The sequence below is a fragment of the Procambarus clarkii genome, chromosome 10, assembly GCF_040958095.1.
Source record: "Procambarus clarkii isolate CNS0578487 chromosome 10, FALCON_Pclarkii_2.0, whole genome shotgun sequence".
NCBI lineage: Eukaryota > Metazoa > Arthropoda > Malacostraca > Decapoda > Cambaridae > Procambarus > Procambarus clarkii.
Genome location: NC_091159.1, coordinates 30,209,914 through 30,233,847, shown reverse-complemented (window position 1 = coordinate 30,233,847; position 23,934 = coordinate 30,209,914). Strand labels below are relative to the sequence as shown.

The following is a 23,934-nucleotide window of genomic DNA, read 5'->3' as shown; positions in this document are numbered from 1 at the left end:
GCATTCTGTCCAGTGCTGAGTGCGCATGGCATTCTGTCCAGTGTGTCGAGTGCGCATGGCATTCTGTCTAGTGTGTCGAGTGCGCATGGCATTCTATCCAGTGTGTCGAGTGAGATTTTCCGACCGGGACTCCAAAGAAAGGGTTGTGGATTAAATACTTTTCTCTGGATGTTTCATTATCCTTTTGCGTCATTTTGCATGGAATGCCGGTCAAGAAAACTGGAATAATATTCTGTATTGACACTAAATTGCCGTCTTCCAGGTTTCTGGTAGCTCTCCTAGTTACAGCGACGTCGTATATATATATCGTAAGTGGCTAGCACATGGCTTTAGCTCACTCTCTTAGTATCCAAGTTGAAATTTTGTCTGGTAAATCTAAAAAAAAAAAAATATAAAATGCTTGGCTCAAAAGCCACATTCTTTAAGTTCAGGCAACTTATCTTTGTCTATTGTGAAATCTTGCTTGAAACTCTACCGTTGAGTTTCTGACAATCTCTGATAATGGGTCCTTCCCTTTCCTCATGACCTGAAATTTGACTCATGGTAAGAGATATGTTAAAGTTTGTCTTTGCTTTATCCATTGTGCTACTTTACAATTGAGTACAATTCTCTTGAGCCTCTGGTGCACCTCTCTTCCTCATCTCTTGTTATTTTGGTTTCAGTAATTTTATGGTAGATTCAGAAAGGACCTTGCCTCTTGCAGATCGTCGCTCGATCCCCGATGGTCTTAAGTGGCTGGGCACTGTTACTTCTCTACGTCCTCATATCCCAGCTCCTCGTTCTTATATCCCAGCTCCTCGTCCTCATATCCAAACTCCTCTTCCTCATATCCAAACTTCTCGTCCTCATATCCCAACTCCTCGTCCTCATATCCCAGCTCCTCGTCCTCATATCCAAACTCCTCTTCCTCATATCCCAACTCCTCGTCCTCATATCCCAGCTCCTCGTCCTCATATCCAAACTCCTCTTCCTCATATCCCAACTCCTCGTGCTCATATCCCAGTTCCTCGTGCTCATATCCATTCTAAGCGCTATGTAGTCCCACTAACTTACCGCCTTCTCATAATTACCTCACCCTTCCTTCAAATGTTGTCACCCACGGTATTTCTGACATAAATTCTCTCAAAGCCTCATCATTTTCTCTTCGGTGAACTAGCCTAGCTCCTCCTCCTCCTCCTCCCTCATATCTTGCCTCAACAGTTCACTCATACTTACGGAAGGTATTCAGATATTAGCACGCAGTGATTGCTCATTTCTAAGGCGGCTTTGAAGTTGCCATTCATTACTTCTGGTATATTCAAAGAGTATATCTGCTCTAACATGACTGGGTTATACCTGTGGCTTGACTCATTCTTTGGGTCAATACACGTGTCAAGTTCCGAACACCCAACCCCCATATCACCCCCACACACCTCGACACCCTCCTCACCCCCACACACACACCTCTACACCCACCCACCCTTATTGCTGCTTTCATTAGTTAAGCTTTCGTGACACCCCCCCCCCCCTAATACATATTGTGTAGAAGCTTGAATGGTGAATTGACGCTGACGCTTGAACACACTGTATAAGCTTGAATATGGTTCTGATAGTGCTCATTGAATGGGAAGGGAATTAGGTACACATATGTCGTACCTCATAGCCAGAACCGTATTGGTCTGGTATGTATATGACCTGACTTACTTAACAAATATTAATTTTCGGTATTTTCAAATATTTCTTTCCAAGTTGGTTTATTCCAGTTATACATATTATATTCAGAACGTCAACTACTGACTTAGTTATGTTAGGTTAAATTAGAATAGGTTAGGTTAGGTTTGATAAAATATCTCTGTTAGCTATAACTCAAATTAAAAAATAAAATCTAATCATATATAATGTAATGGACAGCTTAATCATTCCAGGAGAAAAGAAAATTGAAAAATATAATATTTCATGAAAATTCGGTTTGCTAGGCAACTCTGTCTCTCTCTCTCTCTCTCTCTCTCTCTCTCTCTCTCTCTCTCTCTCTCTCTCTCTCTCTCTCTCTCTCTCTCTCTCTCTCTCTCTCTCTCTCTCTCTCTCTCTCTCTCTCTCTCTCTCTCTCTCTCTCTCTCTCTCTCTCTCTCTCTCTCTCTCTCTCTCTCTCTCTCTCTCTCTCTCTCTCTCTCTCTCTCTCTCTCTCTCTCTCTCTCTCTCTCTCTCTCTCTCTCATCATATACATAATTTATGCTTTATTATTCACGCTAAAATTAGATTACCCACTTCAGTACAGAGTGCAATCCCAAAATAATTGGATTAAATTTACCCTCTTGGCCTAATTATGCTTCTCACACACCCTCGTGCTGTGATACTGTGATGCTGTGATACTGTGATGCTGTGATACTGTGATACTGTGATGCTGTGATACTGTGATGCTGTGATACTGTGATACTGTGATGCTGTGATACTGTGATGCTGTGATACTGTGATGCTGTGATACTGTGATACTGTGATGCTGTGATACTGTGATGCTGTGATGCTGTGATAATGTGATGCTGTGATACTGTGATGCTGTGATACTGTGATGCTGTGATACTGTGATGCTGTGATACTGTGATGCTGTGATACTGTGATGCTGTGATACTGTGATACTGTGATACTGTGATGCTGTGATGCTGTGATACTGTGATGCTGTGATACTGTGATACTGTGATACTGTGATGCTGTGATGCTGTGATACTGTGATGCTGTGATACTGTGATGCTGTGATAATGTGATGCTGTGATACTGTGATACTGTGATGCTGTGATACTGTGATGATGTGATACTGTGATGCTGTGATACTGTGATACTGTGATGCTGTGATACTGTGATGCTGTGATACTGTGATGCTGTGATGCTGTGATACTGTGATGCTGTGATACTGTGATGCTGTGATGCTGTGATACTGTGATGCTGTGATACTGTGATGCTGTGATACTGTGATAATGTGATACTGTGATGCTGTGATACTGTGATGCTGTGATACTGTGATGCTGTGATAATGTGATGCTGTGATACTGTGATGCTGTGATACTGTGATGCTGTGATAATGTGATGCTGTGATACTGTGATGCTGTGATGCTGAGATACTGTGATGCTGTGATGCTGTGATGCTGTGATAATGTGATGTTGTGATACTGTGATGCTGTGATGCTGAGATACTGTGATGCTGTGATGCTGAGATACTGTGATGCTGTGATAATGTGATGCTGTGATACTGTGATACTGTGATGCTGTGATACTGTGATACTGTGATACTGTGATGCTGTGATACTGTGATACTGTGATGCTGTGATACTGTGATGCTGTGATGCTGAGATACTGTGATGCTGTGATGCTGAGATACTGTGATGCTGTGATGCTGTGATACTGTGATGCTGTGATACTGTGATGCTGTGATGCTGTGATACTGTGATGCTGTGATACTGTGATGCTGTGATAATGTGATGCTGTGATACTGTGATACTGTGATGCTGTGATGCTGTGATACTGTGATGCTGTGATACTGTGATGCTGAGATACTGTGATGCTGTGATAATGTGATGCTGTGATGCTGAGATACTGTGATACTGTGATGCTGTGATGCTGTGATACTGTGATGCTGTGATACTGTGATACTGTGATGCTGTGATACTGTGATGCTGTGATACTGTGATGCTGTGATACTGTGATGCTGTGATACTGTGATGCTGAGATACTGTGATGCTGTGATACTGTGATACTGTGATACTGTGATGCTGTAATGCTGTGATACTGTGATGCTGTGATACTGTGATGCTGTGATAATGTAATAATGTGATGCTGTGATAATGTGATGCTGTGATACTGTGATGCTGTGATACTGTGATGCTGTGATACTGTGATGCTGTGATAATGTGATACTGTGATGCTGTGATAATGTGATACTGTGATGCTGTGATAATGTGATGCTGTGATAATGTAATAATGTGATGCTGTGATAATGTGATGCTGTGATACTGTGATGCTGTGATACTGTGATGCTGTGATAATGTGATACTGTGATGCTGTGATGCTGTGATGCTGTGATACTGTGATGCTGTGATGCTGAGATACTGTGATGCTGTGATGCTGTGATACTGTGATGCTGTGATGCTGAGATACTGTGATACTGTGATGCTGTGATGCTGTGATACTGTGATGCTGTGATGCTGAGATACTGTGATGCTGTGATGCTGTGATGCTGAGATACTGTGATGCTGTGATACTGTGATGCTGTGATACTGTGATGCTGAAATACTGTGATGCTGTGATGCTGTGATACTGTGATGCTGTGATACTGTGATGCTGTGATACTGTGATGCTGTGATGCTGAAATACTGTGATGCTGTGATAATGTGATGCTGTGATACTGTGATGCTGTGATAATGTGATGCTGTGATGCTGTGATACTGTGATGCTGTGATGCTGTGATGCTGTGATACTGTGATGCTGTGATACTGTGATGCTGTGATACTGTGATACTGTGATGCTGTGATACTGTAATGCTGTGATACTGTGATGCTGTGATAATGTGATGCTGTGATACTGTGATGCTGTGATACTGTGATACTGTGATGCTGTGGTAATGTGATGCTGTGATACTGTGATGCTGTGATACTGTGATGCTGTGATGCTGTGATGCTGTGATGCTCTAATACCGTGATCTTGATCATGAGAGGGAAGTGGAGAGAGTGAGGAAGGAAGGGAGAGGGGGGGGGAAGGAAGGAAGGAAGGGGGAAGAGAAGGGAAAAGGATTAAAGAAAAAAGGAGGGAGTGCCTGAAAGCAAGGAAAGGAAGGAGAGGATAGAAAGTGGGAAGAGATAGATAGAGAAACGGAGGCATGGAAGGGAGAACGAGGAAATAACGAAGCGAGAGAGAGAGAGAGAGAGAGAGCAAGGAAGAGAGAGAAACAGATATAAAATGAGGACATACAACTATCCTATATCAAGCAGCCTGTGATGTGCAGCCAGAGGCACCACGCGGCCGGACTTACAACTGCCCAGTCAGCGCCCCCCCCCCCCCCTCTGGATGGCCCCCTCCCCATGTAGTGGGGGGTACCGGAGGAGGGAGGGGAAGTGTCTGTGGGGGGGGGGGGGGCTGGCGGAAGGGGGAGTGAGGTGGTTTTACGGTAATTGAACGAAAATCAACAACTTTAGCGTTTCTAACTGGTTGTGAGTGGGCTACTGCTGGTTGTGAGTGGGCCGTGAGTGGGCCTGAGGTGGGCAGGTGACAGAGAGAGAGGGAGCCCCAGGAGGGCCCGTCACAGCGCCCCTGGGGGCACCTGAGGACAGGGCTCCAGGTAAAGGAGCGCTCTACATCAATTAGCGCCTGAGAGCCCCCGGCGGCGCCCGTGTCGATAAAGGGATTACGGCCACCGCGGTTATTGGCTCTTTAGATCAGCGGCAAGCGGGGGAACCGCTGCAGTATCTTCAATTATGGTTATTATAACTACCACCACCACCACTACCACCACCACCACCACCACCACCACCAAGGTCACTACCACAACATGGAAGTTATTGTTCAGAAAGGTCCAGAAGCAACGGAGCTGTACCACTGAGTGTCCCTCTCAAGAAGGAGGTGGATGAGAGAGACAGAGTAAACACCAGGGTGAATAGGCAGTGCAGAGAAGCACAGAAGAGGAACACAAAAGCATCTAAAAAGAACAGAGAGCTAAGAACAGACGACATCAGAGATGCGGTAAAGAGAGCAACAATGACCCCACCAGCGCCAGGGCGGGACCTGAGAGATAATCTGAAAATGGCATTGAAGTAGAAGCCAAGGACCAAGCCAAGCTGGTTAATAGCCATATAAGAAGGGAGAGTAACAGACAACAGTAAGAAACCACATGATGAGGCTGAAGAAGCCAAAGGGGAGAAGTCTCACAGAAAACGACAAGGAGGTGCGTGGGGGGAAACTCCACAAAAGATTTCAGGAAGTCTTTACAATGGAATTGATGTGGAGACCAGAGTTGAGGAATGAACGGAGCCTCCAGCTTCTTGCAGGAGGCTTCTTCTAACCCAGTATGGAACAGGGTTACAGCGTTCGATACCCCGATGGTCCAAGTGGCTTGATACCATTCCTTTCCTCAGTCCTATCCCAGACTATTGTCGTCCTATCCATCCCAAGTGCTATATAGTCATAAAAGCCTAATATTTATCATAAGTATTAAATCATTATCGCCATCATCATTCGCTATCTGTCAGATAACAATTGAATTAAAATGTATTTAGTATAAATCTGGATATGGATATGGATATAAATATGGATATAAATCTGAATAACAATTATTATCGCTTGTATCGTGTGAATGATAGTGAATATAGAGGGAGGTAGAGTGTTGGTAGTCTTGTACCCTGTAGAGTGTAGTGCCTCTTAACACCCTGTAGAGTGTAGAGGCTCTACTTTAAAGGTCCCGGGGGTGGCACTCCATCAAGGTAACCTGCCGGGGGTGGGGAGGGATTATCGGTAGGTGCCACACTCTGAGAGTGAACATTACTGCCACACTGAGAGTGAACATTACTGCCACACTCTGAGAGTGAACATTACTGCCACACTCTGAGAGTGAACATTACTGCCACACTCTGAGAGTGAACATTACTGCCACACTCTGAGAGTGAACATTAGTGCCACACTCTGAGAGTGAACATTAGTGAACATCCAGGGAACAAGGAAGAACTCTCCAGTATACTGCTCATAAATATTTCCGATACATTGTCATACGTGGTGGTCGACTGTGTACTGGACCAGCGGGCACTTGGGCTGGACGGTAGAGCGACGGCTTTTGTGTCTTGCAGTGTCTGCGTTCGATCCCCGAGGGTCCGAGCGGTTGAGTAGCGATCCTTAATTCAGTGCATTCTTATATCTCATCTCTTTGTTCTCATATTCCTTTCTCAAGTGTTATATAGTCAATTTGGCTTAGCGTTTTCTCCTCGTAGTGCAGTTATCTTGTAGCCCTTCCAAGGGCTATCTAGTCGTACTGGATAGCACTTGGGATCACAGACAGAGCCATTGGGTTAAGGGGGCGTCTGAGGTTTATTGATGAAAATTGTTCAATGTCAACCAATATTAATTTTCTAGTTGTATATGAAAAGTGCTGAAATTATCCCAAGTTTCAGTACTGCAGCGTAAATAGAAAGGGAGTTTTTTTTTCAACGTTTTTTACACATTTTCAAGTCCACACTTCAGAACACACGTTTCAGATATAATTATTCTGTGACACTTTTCTGACACATTAGCATATAATAAAGGATTGGGGGCTTTAGAATTTCCAAAACATCTTTAGTTTTTCTAATACAAATGTTCAAAGTTCCCCAAATTTTTTTTGCAAATATGGCATGTTTATTGCTATTATAAAATCAATAAATGAACTTAGAGAAAAATGAAAGCCCCCCAATGTAGAGACATGCCCTCCACATATACTGTGTAAGTTTCATGTAAATTGAATAAAAAATGAATCAGTTTTGTAAACGTTTGTGTCAATTGAAAAAAAAACAGAAATGAATAAAGTCTAAGGTTCTAAAATCTGTGGCTGAGGTTGACATCAACCAATTTTCTCCAAAATTGGCATCCTTACAGATAGGCTTACGTACAGTCAGGTGTGTAAGTTTGATGCAAATCGCCCGAAAAAAAATGAAAACAAAAATATTGAAAAAAAAAATCCTTTTTTTTTTTCTTAAATTTTTTTTCCAATTAAACTAATTATAATATTTGTTTAATATATGCTATTGTGATAGCAAAGAGTCGTAGCTATGATTTCAGTTGACACTTTTGATTGATAATCGATTTTGACCATTTTTGCATAATTTTCACAACTACTTCAATATTTTTTTCTCCCTTCCTATTTATGCTACGATGCTGAAACTTGGACCAGATGAAACACTTTTTATATAAAACTTGTCAAAAAAGTTTGATTGAAATCGAACGAGTTTTCATTTTTGCATTTTTGGACCCAGATGCCAACCAGATGCCCCCTTACATCCTAAGAATGACATATCTATCCTATATATCCAATAACTGGGATATAGATCCTAAGAATGACCTCCAGGCGACCTCTAAAGTGTGTTAACATTGACTTTCACTGCCTATAGCTTTCTTACCAATCGGGTCAAAATAAAATAAAACATAGATGCTTTTATCTACATATATTTAACTGACAGAAGAAAGCTTGCGTCTCATTAACGCTCAGGAAGACGTATTTTCACGACGCTGGTTGTTCTGTTGGACGACGAGTACCGTCAATAATTTATCACGTCAAGCTAATTTTATTAAAAAAAAAAACATCAAAGGAAGATTCGCCCACAGGCAGAACTGCTGACCAAACCACACATCACAGGAGGAAGGAACGACGTTTCGGTCCCTTCCTGGACCATTATCAAGTAGTGTGAGAGAGTTCAGGAAGGCACGAAACGTCGTCGTCTCTCCATCTTCTGATGTGTGGCTTAGTCATCATCTCTTCAGCCACGTTATTGTGACTCATCGTCTGCGCAAGTAGAACTTTTTTTCAAGATTCATTTCGAGCAGAGGCGGAGCCCGTTTATCAGACCCTGATCAACAACACGTTCCCTTTTCTGGCACGGAGACCTCCTCCTTCAGTTCCTCCCCCCCCCTCTTCCTCCTCCTCCTTCAGTCCCCCCTCCTCCTCCTCCTCCTCGACAAGGTTATCATCTGACAACTGTTGAGTTCGCAACATTGAAATCTGAAGAGAAGGAGGACTTCAACGAGTTGAAACTCGAGGAGCCCAAGATTCTAAAGGCAAGACATGGTAATTGTCAGAGGAAATCTCTAAGCCAGTACGACTATATGGCACTTGGAAGGGATACTAGGATAATTAAGAAGCTGCGTTACGAGGACAAGGAGCTGGGATACGGGGACAAGGAACTTGGATATAAGAATAAGGAGTTGGGATATGAGGAAAATAAGCTGGGATATGAGGAAAATAAGCTGGGATATGAGGACAAAAAAGCTGAAATATGAATTCCTCTGTAGACTCTATAGAGGCACCATCCCTATAACTACTAGGGCCGTTGCTCTACCGTCCAGATCAAGTGGACGCAAGGAAGAAAAAATGGGTTACCTTACCTTGCGGTGGTTTCGGGGTTCAAGGTCCCCGCGGCCCGGTCTCTGACCAGACCTCCTGGTTGATGGTCTGGTAGGAAACAACGTTGGACTAAAAACAAACTAGTGAGAGTCATACCCTTTTTTCGTTCCAATTTTTTTTAGTGAAGAACTTGAGAGACAATAAATACGAGCTGAAGAAAACAGAAATAAATTACAAAACGTATTTTGGTAGTGTTATGTCTTGCTTCCCGAGCTACTCCGCTTGGGGTACCAGTCCAGCGAAGGCTTTGCCTCTAGTAGGGTCGGCGTTCGAGCCCCTGATGTACCAAGGCATTATAAGGACCGTTCGTTCGTTACCTGTCCTCGTATCCCAGCTCCTTGTCGTTATAGTCCAGCGCCGTGTCATCGTATTCCAGCACCTTGTTCTCTTATCCCAGTACCTTGTCCTCGTATCCCAGCACCTATTCCTTGTATCCCATTGCCTTGTCCTCATATCCCAGCTCCTTGTCCTCATATCCCAGCTCTTTGTCCTCATATCAGAGCTCCTTGTCCTCATATCCCAGCTCCTTGTCCTCATATCCCAGCTCCTTGTCCTCATATCCCAGCTCCTTATCCTCATAACCCTTCCAAGTGTTAGACAGCCATTCATGCATATTGTCTTAGCACGTTCTCCTCATAATTACCTCATCTCTGTATAATCACTTGTTTACTTAAACGTTTTGTGATGATGGAACGCAGATGGAATATGATGTAGTGAAGAGTGGGAGGGAGGGAGAAAGAAGAGTAATGATGTACAGAGAAAGGGAAGGAAGTAATTAGGTAGGGTGAAATTGAAGGGAGTAATTGGGTATGAAGGAAGGAAGAAGGCAGAAGAATGTTAAGGAAGGAAGAAGGCATTAACCCCCAAAAATATTTGAAGGAATAAAGGGGGTAGGTAGATGGATAGGTTAAGGGGTAGAATGGGAGAGTGAAGGATTATAAGTGAGGGATAATATGACAGTTTCTCAGGTTTTTCCGAAGCAACTTGTTTCAGTTTCAATGTTGTATCATATCTACACCACCTCCTTCGTGCTGGCTAAAAGAAAGTGTAGTAAAATGAGAAGGAATGAAAGATAGAAAAGGAGAGAGGGATGGAGGGAGAATGAAAGAATATGAGAGAAGAGGAAGAAGAAGGGAAATAAAAAAAAGGAACAATGCTCGAACCAGCAAGGATATTATATTGATAGCTCCTTCAGTATTCTCAAGGACCAACCAAAGTTACTATCACCAAACAGGCTTTGATTAAACTTATTATATTTAAGCACGTTAAGTGAGACGATAAGATACATCGCAAAAAAAAAGGATTAAAGTAGTTTAAGGCTATTTCTCGCTGTGCATGTTGGCTGTCATGACCACAGTGTGTGTAAATGTTTGGTCAGACTTCACCGGAGTATCGGGGCTCCATTTCCTCCATGAGCGAGGCAGCGCTCCACGCTAAAACGCCGCTGAATAATGCACCGCGTACATTTATGCCCGCCAATATTTCATGACATTCGCATTATTAAATATGAACCAAAACCTCCCATATCGCCTAACTTTTTGTTGTTGTTTGTTTGTATAAAGACAAACACTGCGTTATTGTTAGCACAAATGTTTGATTTTAAACATTAGCAAACTCTTGTTAATTAATACATGAATGAGACTATTTCATACTCCTTTCTGCAGTTTCCTTAATTCCGATGTCACTGTATATCCAGTATATATGTATATATATATATATATATATATATATATATATATATATATATATATATATATATATATATATATATATATATATATATATATATGCGAACAAGCCAGAATGGTCCCCTGGACAATATGCAACTGAAAACTCACACCCCAGAAGTGACTCGAACCCATACTCCCAGAAGCAACGCAACTGGTATGTACAAGACGCCTTAATCCACTTGACCATCACGACCGGACATAATGAGGTGATAGCCGAGGCTATTTGAACCACCCCACCGCCGGCACTCGGATAGTTATCTTGGGCATAGCATTTTACCAAATCACCTCATTCTTAGGGGCACACGTGAGGAACACAAATGCGAACAAGCCAGAATGGTCCCCTGGACAATATGCAACTGAAAACTCACACCCCAGAAGTGACTCGAACCCATACTCCCAGAAGCAACGCAACTGGTATGTACAAGACGCCTTAATCCACTTGACCATCACGACCGGACATAATGAGGTGATAGCCGAGGCTATTTGAACCACCCCACCGCCGGCACTCGGATAGTTATCTTGGGCATAGCATTTTACCAAATCACCTCATTCTTAGGGGCACACGTGAGGAACACAAATGCGAACAAGCCAGAATGGTCCCCTGGACAATATGCAACTGAAAACTCACACCCCAGAAGTGACTCGAACCCATACTCCCAGAAGCAACGCAACTGGTATGTACAAGACGCCTTAATCCACTTGACCATCACGACCGGACATAATGAGGTGATAGCCGAGGCTATTTGAACCACCCCACCGCCGGCACTCGGATAGTTATCTTGGGCATAGCATTTTCAGTTGCATATTGTCCAGGGGACCATTCTGGCTTGTTCGCATTTGTGTTCCTCACGTGTGCCCCTAAGAATGAGGTGATTTGGTAAAATGCTATGCCCAAGATAACTATCCGAGTGCCGGCGGTGGGGTGGTTCAAATAGCCTCGGCTATCACCTCATTATGTCCGGTCGTGATGGTCAAGTGGATTAAGGCGTCTTGTACATACCAGTTGCGTTGCTTCTGGGAGTATGGGTTCGAGTCACTTCTGGGGTGTGAGTTTTCAGTTGCATATTGTCCAGGGGACCATTCTGGCTTGTTCGCATTTGTGTTCCTCACGTGTGCCCCTAAGAATGAGGTGATTTGGTAAAATGCTATGCCCAAGATAACTATCCGAGTGCCGGCGGTGGCGTGGTTCAAATAGCCTCGGCTATCACCTCATTATGTCCGGTCGTGATGGTCAAGTGGATTAAGGCGTCTTGTACATACCAGTTGCGTTGCTTCTGGGAGTATGGGTTCGAGTCACTTCTGGGGTGTGAGTTTTCAGTTGCATATTGTCCAGGGGACCATTCTGGCTTGTTCGCATTTGTGTTCCTCACGTGTGCCCCTAAGAATGAGGTGATTTGGTAAAATGCTATGCCCAAGATAACTATCTGAGTGCCGGCGGTGAGGTGGTTCAAATAGCCTCGGCTATCACCTCATTATGTCCGGTCGTGATGGTCAAGTGGATTAAGGCGTCTTGTACATACCAGTTGCGTTGCTTCTGGGAGTATGGGTTCGAGTCACTTCTGGGGTGTGAGTTTTCAGTTGCATATTGTCCAGGGGACCATTCTGGCTTGTTCGCATTTGTGTTCCTCACGTGTGCCCCTAAGAATGAGGTGATTTGGTAAAATGCTATGCCCAAGATAACTATCCGAGTGCCGGCGGTGGGGTGGTTCAAATAGCCTCGGCTATCACCTCATTATGTCCGGTCGTGATGGTCAAGTGGATTAAGGCGTCTTGTACATACCAGTTGCGTTGCTTCTGGGAGTATGGGTTCGAGTCACTTCTGGGGTGTGAGTTTTCAGTTGCATATTGTCCAGGGGACCATTCTGGCTTGTTCGCATTTGTGTTCCTCACGTGTGCCCCTAAGAATGAGGTGATTTGGTAAAATGCTATGCCCAAGATAACTATCCGAGTGCCGGCGGTGGGGTGGTTCAAATAGCCTCGGCTATCACCTCATTATGTCCGGTCGTGATGGTCAAGTGGATTAAGGCGTCTTGTACATACCAGTTGCGTTGCTTCTGGGAGTATGGGTTCGAGTCACTTCTGGGGTGTGAGTTTTCAGTTGCATATTGTCCAGGGGACCATTCTGGCTTGTTCGCATTTGTGTTCCTCACGTGTGCCCCTAAGAATGAGGTGATTTGGTAAAATGCTATGCCCAAGATAACTATCCGAGTGCCGGCGGTGGGGTGGTTCAAATAGCCTCGGCTATCACCTCATTATGTCCGGTCGTGATGGTCAAGTGGATTAAGGCGTCTTGTACATACCAGTTGCGTTGCTTCTGGGAGTATGGGTTCGAGTCACTTCTGGGGTGTGAGTTTTCAGTTGCATATTGTCCAGGGGACCATTCTGGCTTGTTCGCATTTGTGTTCCTCACGTGTGCCCCTAAGAATGAGGTGATTTGGTAAAATGCTATGCCCAAGATAACTATCCGAGTGCCGGCGGTGGGGTGGTTCAAATAGCCTCGGCTATCACCTCATTATGTCCGGTCGTGATGGTCAAGTGGATTAAGGCGTCTTGTACATACCAGTTGCGTTGCTTCTGGGAGTATGGGTTCGAGTCACTTCTGGGGTGTGAGTTTTCAGTTGCATATTGTCCAGGGGACCATTCTGGCTTGTTCGCATTTGTGTTCCTCACGTGTGCCCCTAAGAATGAGGTGATTTGGTAAAATGCTATGCCCAAGATAACTATCCGAGTGCCGGCGGTGGGGTGGTTCAAATAGCCTCGGCTATCACCTCATTATGTCCGGTCGTGATGGTCAAGTGGATTAAGGCGTCTTGTACATACCAGTTGCGTTGCTTCTGGGAGTATGGGTTCGAGTCACTTCTGGGGTGTGAGTTTTCAGTTATATATATATATATATATATATATATATATATATATATATATATATATATATATATATATATATATAAATATATATATATATATATATATATATATATATATATATATATATATATATATATATATATGAGACTTCTGCAATATTCCTCATTCTTATTCTGTTGTTCTTATGGGCGAGCGGATAAAGATTACTTGACTGATTACAGTATAGAATGAAATATATATATAAGAAGCAGTTTGGGTGAATTTAAATATGAAATTTAGGCTAATGTGACCTTGTTATGTCCAATAACCAATCTTTGTCTAGACACCAAAAAAAAAAAAGTATGTAGGAAGCGTACATCGCCAAGGTTGACGGAAAAAATAGTTTGCTTATACAACCTGCTCTCTCAAATATTACATAGCATTTTGCAGTATAAATGCCCTAAGAACAAAAACTGATGTATATAAAAATTTATAAATTAAAAAAAAAATTAAAAAAAAATAAAAATTAAAAAAACTGATGTCCTGTTTTCTATTCGTGTGTCTTCAGGTTAGGTTCGGGTGCAGTTTAAAGACGTTGTGAAGGCTGGAGAGTGCAGGCTGCCTAATGACGGTGTATTGGGAAACCAAAGTGCACGGTTATTGTCCTCTTTTACACTACTACTGCAACGGTAGGCGTATTTACAGCCACATGTACACATTGGTAGGCGTATTTACAGCCACATGTATGCAACGGTAGGCATATCAACAACCATATGTACGCAACGGTAGGCATATCAACACCCACATGTACGCAACGGTAGGGATATCAACACCCACATGTACGCAACGGTAGGCATATCAACACCCACATGTACGCAACGGTAGGCATATCAACACCCACATGTACGCAACGGTAGGCATATCAACAACCACATGTATGCAACGGTAGGCATATCAACACCCACATGTACGCAACGGTAGGCATATCAACACCCACATGTACGCAACGGTAGGCATATCAACACCCACATGTACGCAACGGTAGGCATATCAACACCCACATGTACGCAACGGTAGGCATATCAACAACCACATGTACGCAACGGTAGGCATATCAACACCCACATGTACGCAACGGTAGGCATATAAACAGCCACTGGTCCGTAACTCTGCCTGTGTGTGAACATTCTCGTGTCAGCGATGACGCTGAGCCAACGACACGGTACAACTACTTGACGACAGGATTTAACCATTATAACCTTAGTATCATCTAATCATTTTTTCCGGCATTCATTCAAAAAAATCTTCTTTTCCTCATTTACCTTAACCTTCTCTCCCATCTTTTCCCCCTTAAAATTCTGTCCCCCTTTCTTCCCTCTACCCTTTCCTAAGCCTCTTTCACCCTTTTCACCCATTTTCCTCATTTCCGGTTACATTCTAAAGACTCCCATGATCCCAGGATCAGAGGGGGGGGGGAAAGGGGAAGTGTACAGACAAGATAAAAAGAGGGGAGAGGGAGAATAGGGTGAAAAGGGGGGATGGATAGAAGGAAATTATAAAAAGGAGAGTAAGGGAAGTAACGGAGTAAAGAGGCGGATAAATTGGAGGGGGTAAAAATGAGACAGGGGGAAGATTGATGGTGGATCAGCATGTAATAATTTCCTCCCCCTTGAACACCAGCCCAGGTTAATGATGGCTGGCTCAAGTGACTCCAGGTGGGAGGAAGAGGCTTAGGAGGCGTGAGACATGCTGGGTGAGAGAGAGAGAGAGAGAGAGAGAGAGAGAGAGAGAGAGAGAGAGAGAGAGGGAGAAAGTGCGGAGAGTATAAGTTCCTCTCACACAAACAGAGCTCCTCACACATAAAGAGAGCTCCCCTCACACAAACAGAGCTCCTGTCACACAAACAGAGCTCCTGTCACACAAACAGAGCTCCTGTCACACAAACAGAGCTCCTGCCACACAAACAGAGCTCCCGTCACACAGAGCTCCTGTCACACAAACAGAGCTCCCGTCACACAAACAGAGCTCCCGTCACACAAACAGAGCTCCCGTCACACAAACAGAGCTCCCATCACACAAACAGAGCTCCCGTCACACAGAGCTCCTGTCACACAAACAGAGCTCCCGTCACACAAACAGAGCTCCCATCACACAAACAGAGCTCCCGTCACACAAACAGAGCTCCCGTCACACAGAGCTCCTGTCACACAAACAGAGCTCCCATCACACAAACAGAGCTCCCCTCACACAAACAGAGCTCCCGTCACACAAACAGAGCTCCCGTCACACAAACAGAGCTCCCATCACACAAACAGAGCTCCCCTCACACAAACAGAGCTCCCCTCACACAAACAGAGCTCCCGTCACACAAACAGAGCTCCCATTACACAAACAGATCTCCCATCACACAAACAGAGCTCCTGTCACACAAACAGAGCTCCCGTCACACAGAGCTCCTGTCACACAAACAGAGCTCCCGTCACACAAACAGAGCTCCCGTCACACAAACAGAGCTCCCGTCACACAAACAGAGCTCCCATCACACAAACAGAGCTCCCATCACACAAACAGAGCTCCCCTCACACAAACAGAGCTCCCATCACACAAACAGAGCTCCCATCACACAAACAGAGCTCCCGTCACACAAACAGAGCTCCCATCACACAAACAGAGCTCCCGTCACGCAAACAGAGCTCCCGTCACACAAACAGAGCTCCCGTCACACAAACAGAGCTCCCGTCACACAAACAGAGCTCCCTCTCATACGAGCTCACTAACATCAGTTAACCCTGTGCAGGATAAAGGGTAAGCTAGGACTCGTCTCCACGTGGTCGCCTGCAACACGACCAGCACCTGGTCAGCCCCAAGAGGGCTTCGTGGACACAAAGGAAGTGTGTGCGCATCACAGCCCCAAGTTCTCCTTTGAGCTCCGCCGGGCCAAGTTGGCGGATGGTTGTGTTGTGGCGTGAGTGTAGGGGCCGCAGTACTCTCCTTAATGTGCTCGCTACCACCACATTACTTCCAATCAAGCTTGACTGTTTCAAGAAAAGGTTATATATATATATATATATATATATATATATATATATATATATATATATATATATATTAGTATATTTTGGTAGCAGTCTTTCCTGTAGACATATTTTATTAAATATGACCGAAAAAGTAAGATTAATAATTCTAACACGAATTTTCTCAATCTTTCGTACATTATGCTTCACTGTTGGAGGTAAATCAAAAATCACTTCTCCAAAATTCATTTTTATTTCTAGTCTGACGCGACACGGGCGCGTTTCGTAAAACTTATTACATTTTCAAAGACTTCACAAATACACAACTGATTAGAACTTGCGTTTCCCTGATTTTATATCTACATTTGAGTGAGGTGGGAAGGGTGATGTGGCATTACATTTGAGTAAGGTGGGAAGGATGATGTGGCATTAGAGGATATTAATAGGGTATTAAAAGTATCAACACAAGACAGAACACGAAACAATGGATATTGAATAGAAGTGTTTGTAGAAAGCCTATTGGTCCATATTTCTTGATGCTTCTATATTGGAGCGGAGTCTTGAGGTGGGTAGAATATAGTTGTGCAATAATTGGTTGTTGATTGCTGGTGTTGACTTCTTGATGTGTAGTGCCTCGCAAACGTCTAGCCGCCTGCTATCGCTGTATCTATCGATGATTTCTGTGTTGTTTACTAGGATTTCTCTGGCGATGGTTTGGTTATGGGAAGAGATTATATGTTCCTTAATGGAGCCCTGTTGTTTATGCATCGTTAAACGCCTAGAAAGAGATGTTGTTGTCTTGCCTATATACTGGGTTTTTTGGAGCTTACAGTCCCCAAGTGGGCATTTGAAGGCATAGACGACGTTAGTCTCTTTTAAAGCGTTCTGTTTCGTGTCTGGAGAGTTTCTCATGAGTAGGCTGGCCGTTTTTCTGGTTTTATAGTAAATCGTCAGTTGTATCCTCTGATTTTTGTCTGTAGGGATAACGTTTCTATTAACAATATCTTTCAGGACCCTTTCCTCTGTTTTATGAGCTGTGGAAAAGAAGTTCCTGTAAAATAGTCTAATAGGGGGTATAGGTGTTGTGTTAGTTGTCTCTTCGGAGGTTGCATGGCTTTTCACTTTCCTTCTTATGATGTCTTCGATGAAACCATTGGAGAAGCCGTTATTGACTAGAACCTGCCTTACCCTACAGAGTTCTTCGTCGACTTGCTTCCATTCTGAGCTGTGGCTGAGAGCACGGTCGACGTATGCGTTAACAACACTCCTCTTGTACCTGTCAGGGCAGTCGCTGTTGGCATTTAGGCACATTCCTATGTTTGTTTCCTTTGTGTAGACTGCAGTGTGGAAACCTCCGCCCTTTTCCATGACTGTTACATCTAGAAAAGGCAGCTTCCCATCCTTTTCCGTCTCGTAAGTGAAACGCAGCACGGAACTCTGCTCAAATGCCTCCTTCAGCTCCTGCAGATGTCTGACATCAGGTACCTGTGTAAAAATGTCGTCAACATACCTGCAGTATATGGCCGGTTTCAAGTTCATGTCGACTAAGACTTTTTGCTCGATGGTACCCATGTAGAAGTTTGCAAACAGGACACCTAGGGGAGAACCCATAGCGACCCCATCTACTTGCTTATACATGTGCCCATCCGGGCTCAAGAAGGGTGCCTCTTTAGTACAAGCTTGGAGTAGTTTCCTCAGAATACTTTCTGGCATGTCAAGAGGAGTACAGGCTGGATCACGATACACTCTGTCGGCTATCATTCCGATTGTCTCGTCCACAGGTACGTTGGTAAACAGCGATTCTACGTCCAACGAGGCTCTTATCCCTGTGGCCCGTGCGCCCCGCAGTAAGTCCACAAATTCCTTTGGAGACTTCAGGCTGAAGGCGCAAGGAACATAAGGAGTCAGCAGGCCGTTGAGTCGCTTCGCCAATCTGTACGTGGGTGTGGGTATCTGGCTAATGATTGGCCGAAGTGGGTTTCCAGGCTTGTGCGTCTTGACATTTCCATACGCATATCCAGGTTTATATTCCCCAATGATCTTTGGCAGGTGGAGTCCGGATTTCTTGGCGTTCACAGTTTCGATCAGTTTGTTGACCTTTGCTTTTAATTCGGCTGTAGTGTCCTTCGTTACCCTTTGGAACTTAGTTTGGTCAGAGAGTATGATGTTCATTTTCGCCAGATATTCGTCTTTTTTAAGAATGACATATATTGGCGACTTGTCACCTCTCCTGACAACTATCTCCTTGTTCTCACGAAGGCTTTTAGCTGCCGCTCTAAGCTCGGGGGACAGTATGGTGCTTCTGTAGTTGCCTCGATTCTTTCCTCCTTCTGCAATAAGTTCTGCTTGTAAGGTATCTTTGGTAGTGACCTTCTTTTGTGTCTCGAGGTCGAATATGTCGTCCAACAGAATTTCCAACTCCACTTTCCGGGCCATTTCACTCGGTCTGGACATAACATGACAGTTTATGCCCAGATTTAGGAGAGTGACTTGGTCCTCAGTGAGGTTAATTCCTGCAAGGTTCAGGAAGCCATCTCTTGGTCGTGGAATTGCCATAGGTCCTCCATATAATGTTGTTAGTTTCTTGATAATCCTTGTTTCAGTGCTGAGGTGATGTTGGTCTGTGAGGATGTCGAGGTGTTGTTCAATGCGGGTACGGATACTATGGTCGATGTTGCTATTTCTCCACTCGTTTGTAGCATGAAGTAGTTGCGTTTTTTTGTCTTTGATTTCATTCTCTGCCTTGTATATCTGATCACGAATCAGATCCTGGCGATATTTTATCGTGAAGGCTTGATTCCTTGCTGCTGGGTCGTGCACTTTAACATTAGTATATTTTGGTAGCAGTCTTTCCTGTAGACATATTTTATTAAATATGACCGAAATATACTGCAGGTATGTTGACGACATTTTTACACAGGTACCTGATGTCAGACATCTGCAGGAGCTGAAGGAGGCATTTGAGCAGAGTTCCGTGCTGCGTTTCACTTACGAGACGGAAAAGGATGGGAAGCTGCCTTTTCTAGATGTAACAGTCATGGAAAAGGGCGGAGGTTTCCACACTGCAGTCTACACAAAGGAAACAAACATAGGAATGTGCCTAAATGCCAACAGCGACTGCCCTGACAGGTACAAGAGGAGTGTTGTTAACGCATACGTCGACCGTGCTCTCAGCCACAGCTCAGAATGGAAGCAAGTCGACGAAGAACTCTGTAGGGTAAGGCAGGTTCTAGTCAATAACGGCTTCTCCAATGGTTTCATCGAAGACATCATAAGAAGGAAAGTGAAAAGCCATGCAACCTCCGAAGAGACAACTAACACAACACCTATACCCCCTATTAGACTATTTTACAGGAACTTCTTTTCCACAGCTCATAAAACAGAGGAAAGGGTCCTGAAAGATATTGTTAATAGAAACGTTATCCCTACAGACAAAAATCAGAGGATACAACTGACGATTTACTATAAAACCAGAAAAACGGCCAGCCTACTCATGAGAAACTCTCCAGACACGAAACAGAACGCTTTAAAAGAGACTAACGTCGTCTATGCCTTCAAATGCCCACTTGGGGACTGTAAGCTCCAAAAAACCCAGTATATAGGCAAGACAACAACATCTCTTTCTAGGCGTTTAACGATGCATAAACAACAGGGCTCCATTAAGGAACATATAATCTCTTCCCATAACCAAACCATCGCCAGAGAAATCCTAGTAAACAACACAGAAATCATCGATAGATACAGCGATAGCAGGCGGCTAGACGTTTGCGAGGCACTACACATCAAGAAGTCAACACCAGCAATCAACAGCCAATTATTGCACAACTATATTCTACCCACCTCAAGACTCCGCTCCAATATAGAAGCATCAAGAAATATGGACCAATAGGCTTTCTACAAACACTTCTATTCAATATCCATTGTTTCGTGTTCTGTCTTGTGTTGATACTTTTAATACCCTATTAATATCCTCTAATGCCACATCATCCTTCCCACCTTACTCAAATGTAATGCCACATCACCCTTCCCACCTCACTCAAATGTAGATATAAAATCAGGGAAACGCAAGTTCTAATCAGTTGTGTATTTGTGAAGTCTTTGAAAATGTAATAAGTTTTACGAAACGCGCCCGTGTCGCGTCAGACTAGAAATAAAAATGAATTTTGGAGAAGTGATTTTTGATTTACCTCCAACAGTGAAGCATAATGTACGAAAGATTGAGAAAATTCGTGTTAGAATTATTAATCTTACTTTTTCGGTCATATTTAATAAAATATATATATATATATATATATATATATATATATATATATATATATATATATATATATATATATATATATATATATAGTGAGGGGTACCACCCTCAGAGTATTCAGAGAAAATCTTGTAGATTCTCACTGAATACTTTAATATTTTCTTTTCCTACCACCCTCATTCTTTTGTATATACCCATATATATTTGTTTTATTTAAACTTTGTTACAAAAAGAAGTTAGATATGGGGTACAAAGGTGATTATCATAAGTTGCCTAGTTCCTCCAGCTCCTCAGATGGCGCGCAGGAACCCTGAATGCAGTGTGCATTACCCCTCTGTATTGCCATGCTGAGGTGCTGGAAAAGGAAGCTGGTAGCTGTAGAGTCTCTTGTTGTTTCAATTAGCCTAGAACCCAGTTCCTTAAAAAAAAAACTGGTGGCCCTCTTACCACAGGCACCGAGTGTTTCAGGAGCAATGGGGATGAAATTGTAGTGGAGATCGAGTTCTCTGTGCTTACGGGATTTGGCTGATTCCCTGTGGGTGGCAGCGCCACCTGGTTGTGCAACACTGAAGTCAATGTAGGTGTTTGCCAGGGTTGATACGCACGTGTAGTCCCTTACCAACTGCATGCCATTCTTCCAGGGGTTCACTGTGATATCATCCTGGCGACCAATAAGAGGATCAGAATTACGGGGCGTTAGGTAACGGGGCTCTCTTTCAGCTGGGCGTCCAGCTGTGGTGAGGCTCCTCTTGATATATATTGATCACACGTACACACATACACATACACACACACGCACACGCACACGCACACACACACACACACACACACACACATACACACACACACACACACACACACACACACACACACACACACACACACACACACACACACACACACACACACACACACACACACACACACACACACACACACACACACACACACACACACACATACACACACACACACACAAAACAAACAGAACCTACAGAACACAAACAGAACCTACAAAATCCTCAGGGGAATCGACCGGGTAAACAAGGATGAACTATTCAACACTGGTGGGACGCGAACAAGGGGACACAGGTGGAAGCTGAGTACCCAAATGAGCCACAGAGACGTTAGAAAGAACTTTTTCAGTGTCAGAGTAGTTAGTAAATGGAATGCATTAGGAAGTGATGTGGTGGAGGCTGACTCCATACACAGTTTCAAGTGTAGATATGATAGAGCCTAATAGGCTCAGGAATCTGTACACCAGTTGATTGACGGTTGAGAGGCGGGACCAAAGAGCCAGAGCTCAACCCCCGCAAGCACAATTAGGTGAGCACAATTAGGTGAGTACACACACACACACACACACACACACACACACACACACACACACACACACACACACACACACACACACAAGTGAACTAAGGGAAAGAGCACAAGAAGTTAACCCAGATGTAATCGGACTCACTGAAACAAAACTCTCTGGAATCATAACGAATGCCGTGTTTCCCCAGGAGTATACAGTAATAAGGAAAGAGAGGGAAGGTAGAGGAGGAGGCGGAGTGGCCCTACTCATGAGAAGGGAATGGAGTTTTAAGGAGATGGCCATCCCGGGCTGTGAGGAGTTCAGAGACTACATAGCAGGCACCATAACAATGGGAGGACCAAGAATAGTAGTAGTAGTAATATACAACCCTCCACCAAATGACAGGAGACCCAGTCAAGAGTATGAAAACAACAACAAGGCAGTTAACACTATAATTGAGAGGGCAGCCTCTGCTGCCTGTAGAAATAGATCCCACCTGCTCATCATGGGCGACTTCAATCACGGAAAGATTGACTGGGAGAACAAGGAACCGCATGGAGGCGAGGATACGTGGAGAGCCAAACTATTGGAGGTGGTGACAAGCAACTTTTTAACGCAGCATGTCGGAGAACCCACAAGGATGAGAGGCAATGACGAACCAGCGAGACTCGACCTAGTCTTCACTCTGAACGACTCCGACATAAGAGAAATCGGTTTTGAGGACCCAGTAGGAATGAGCGACCACAGTGTACTGGTGTTTGAGTACTTGATTGAAGAAGGGTTATTGAACTCGAGGAGGGATACCGAAACCAAAAGGTTAGCATACCGAAAGGGAAACTATGAGGGGATAAGAAAATTCCTAACAGATATAGCATGGGAAACAGAGCTCAGGGGAAAGACGGCCCAAGATATGATGGATTACATCACGCAGAAGTGCAAGGACGCAGCAAACAAGTTTGTCCCAGTCCAAAAGGAAAACAGAGAAATGAAGATGAGAAACCCATGGTTTAATCAAAGATGTAGGCTAGCTAAGCAGCAAAGTAAAAGGGCATGGAGAAACTATAGGAATAACAGGACACTGGAGAGCAGAGAAAGATACCAGAATGCCAGGAATGAATATGTCAGGATGAGAAGAGAGGCAGAAAGACAATACGAAAATGACATCGCAAGCAAGGCAAAGACTCAGCCTAAATTGTTGCATAGCCACATTAGGAGAAAAACAACAGTAAAGGAACAGGTTATGAGATTAAGGATAGGGGCGGAAGGATTCACTACAAATGACAAGGAAGTGTGTGAGGAATTGAATAAGAAATTCCAGGAGGTCTTCACCTTAGAACAAGGAGAAATTCCAGAGGTAAGTGAGGGAATAGCTAACCAGGAACCACTGGAAGAGTTTGAGATTACCAGTGGGGAAGTAAGGAAGTGTTTACTAGAGTTGGACGTGACGAAGGCTATAGGCCCAGATGGAATCTCCCCTTGGGTTCTAAAGGAAGGAGCAAGAGAACTGAGCCTACCACTCTCCATAGTGTATAACAAATCACTGGCAACAGGGGAACTGCCAGATACTTGGAAAGCAGCTAACGTAGTCCCGATATACAAGAAAGGGGATAGACAGGAGGCACTGAACTACAGGCCAGTGTCCCTAACCTGCATACCATGCAAGCTGATGGAGAAGATTG

At 43.9% G+C, this 23,934-nt stretch overlaps 1 protein-coding gene across 1 annotated transcript in view; it reads right to left on the bottom strand.

Annotated features, from left to right (window-relative positions):
• Positions 1 to 581, bottom strand: part of LOC138363267 (ice nucleation protein-like) — an 11,153-nt gene extending 10,572 nt beyond the window's left edge. Inside the window, exon 1 of the mRNA XM_069322276.1 lies at positions 476 to 581. Coding sequence (XP_069178377.1) covers positions 476 to 581 — 106 coding nt within the window. The remainder of the gene's footprint in view (positions 1 to 475) is intronic.
• Between the last annotated feature and the right edge of the window lie 23,353 nt (positions 582 to 23,934).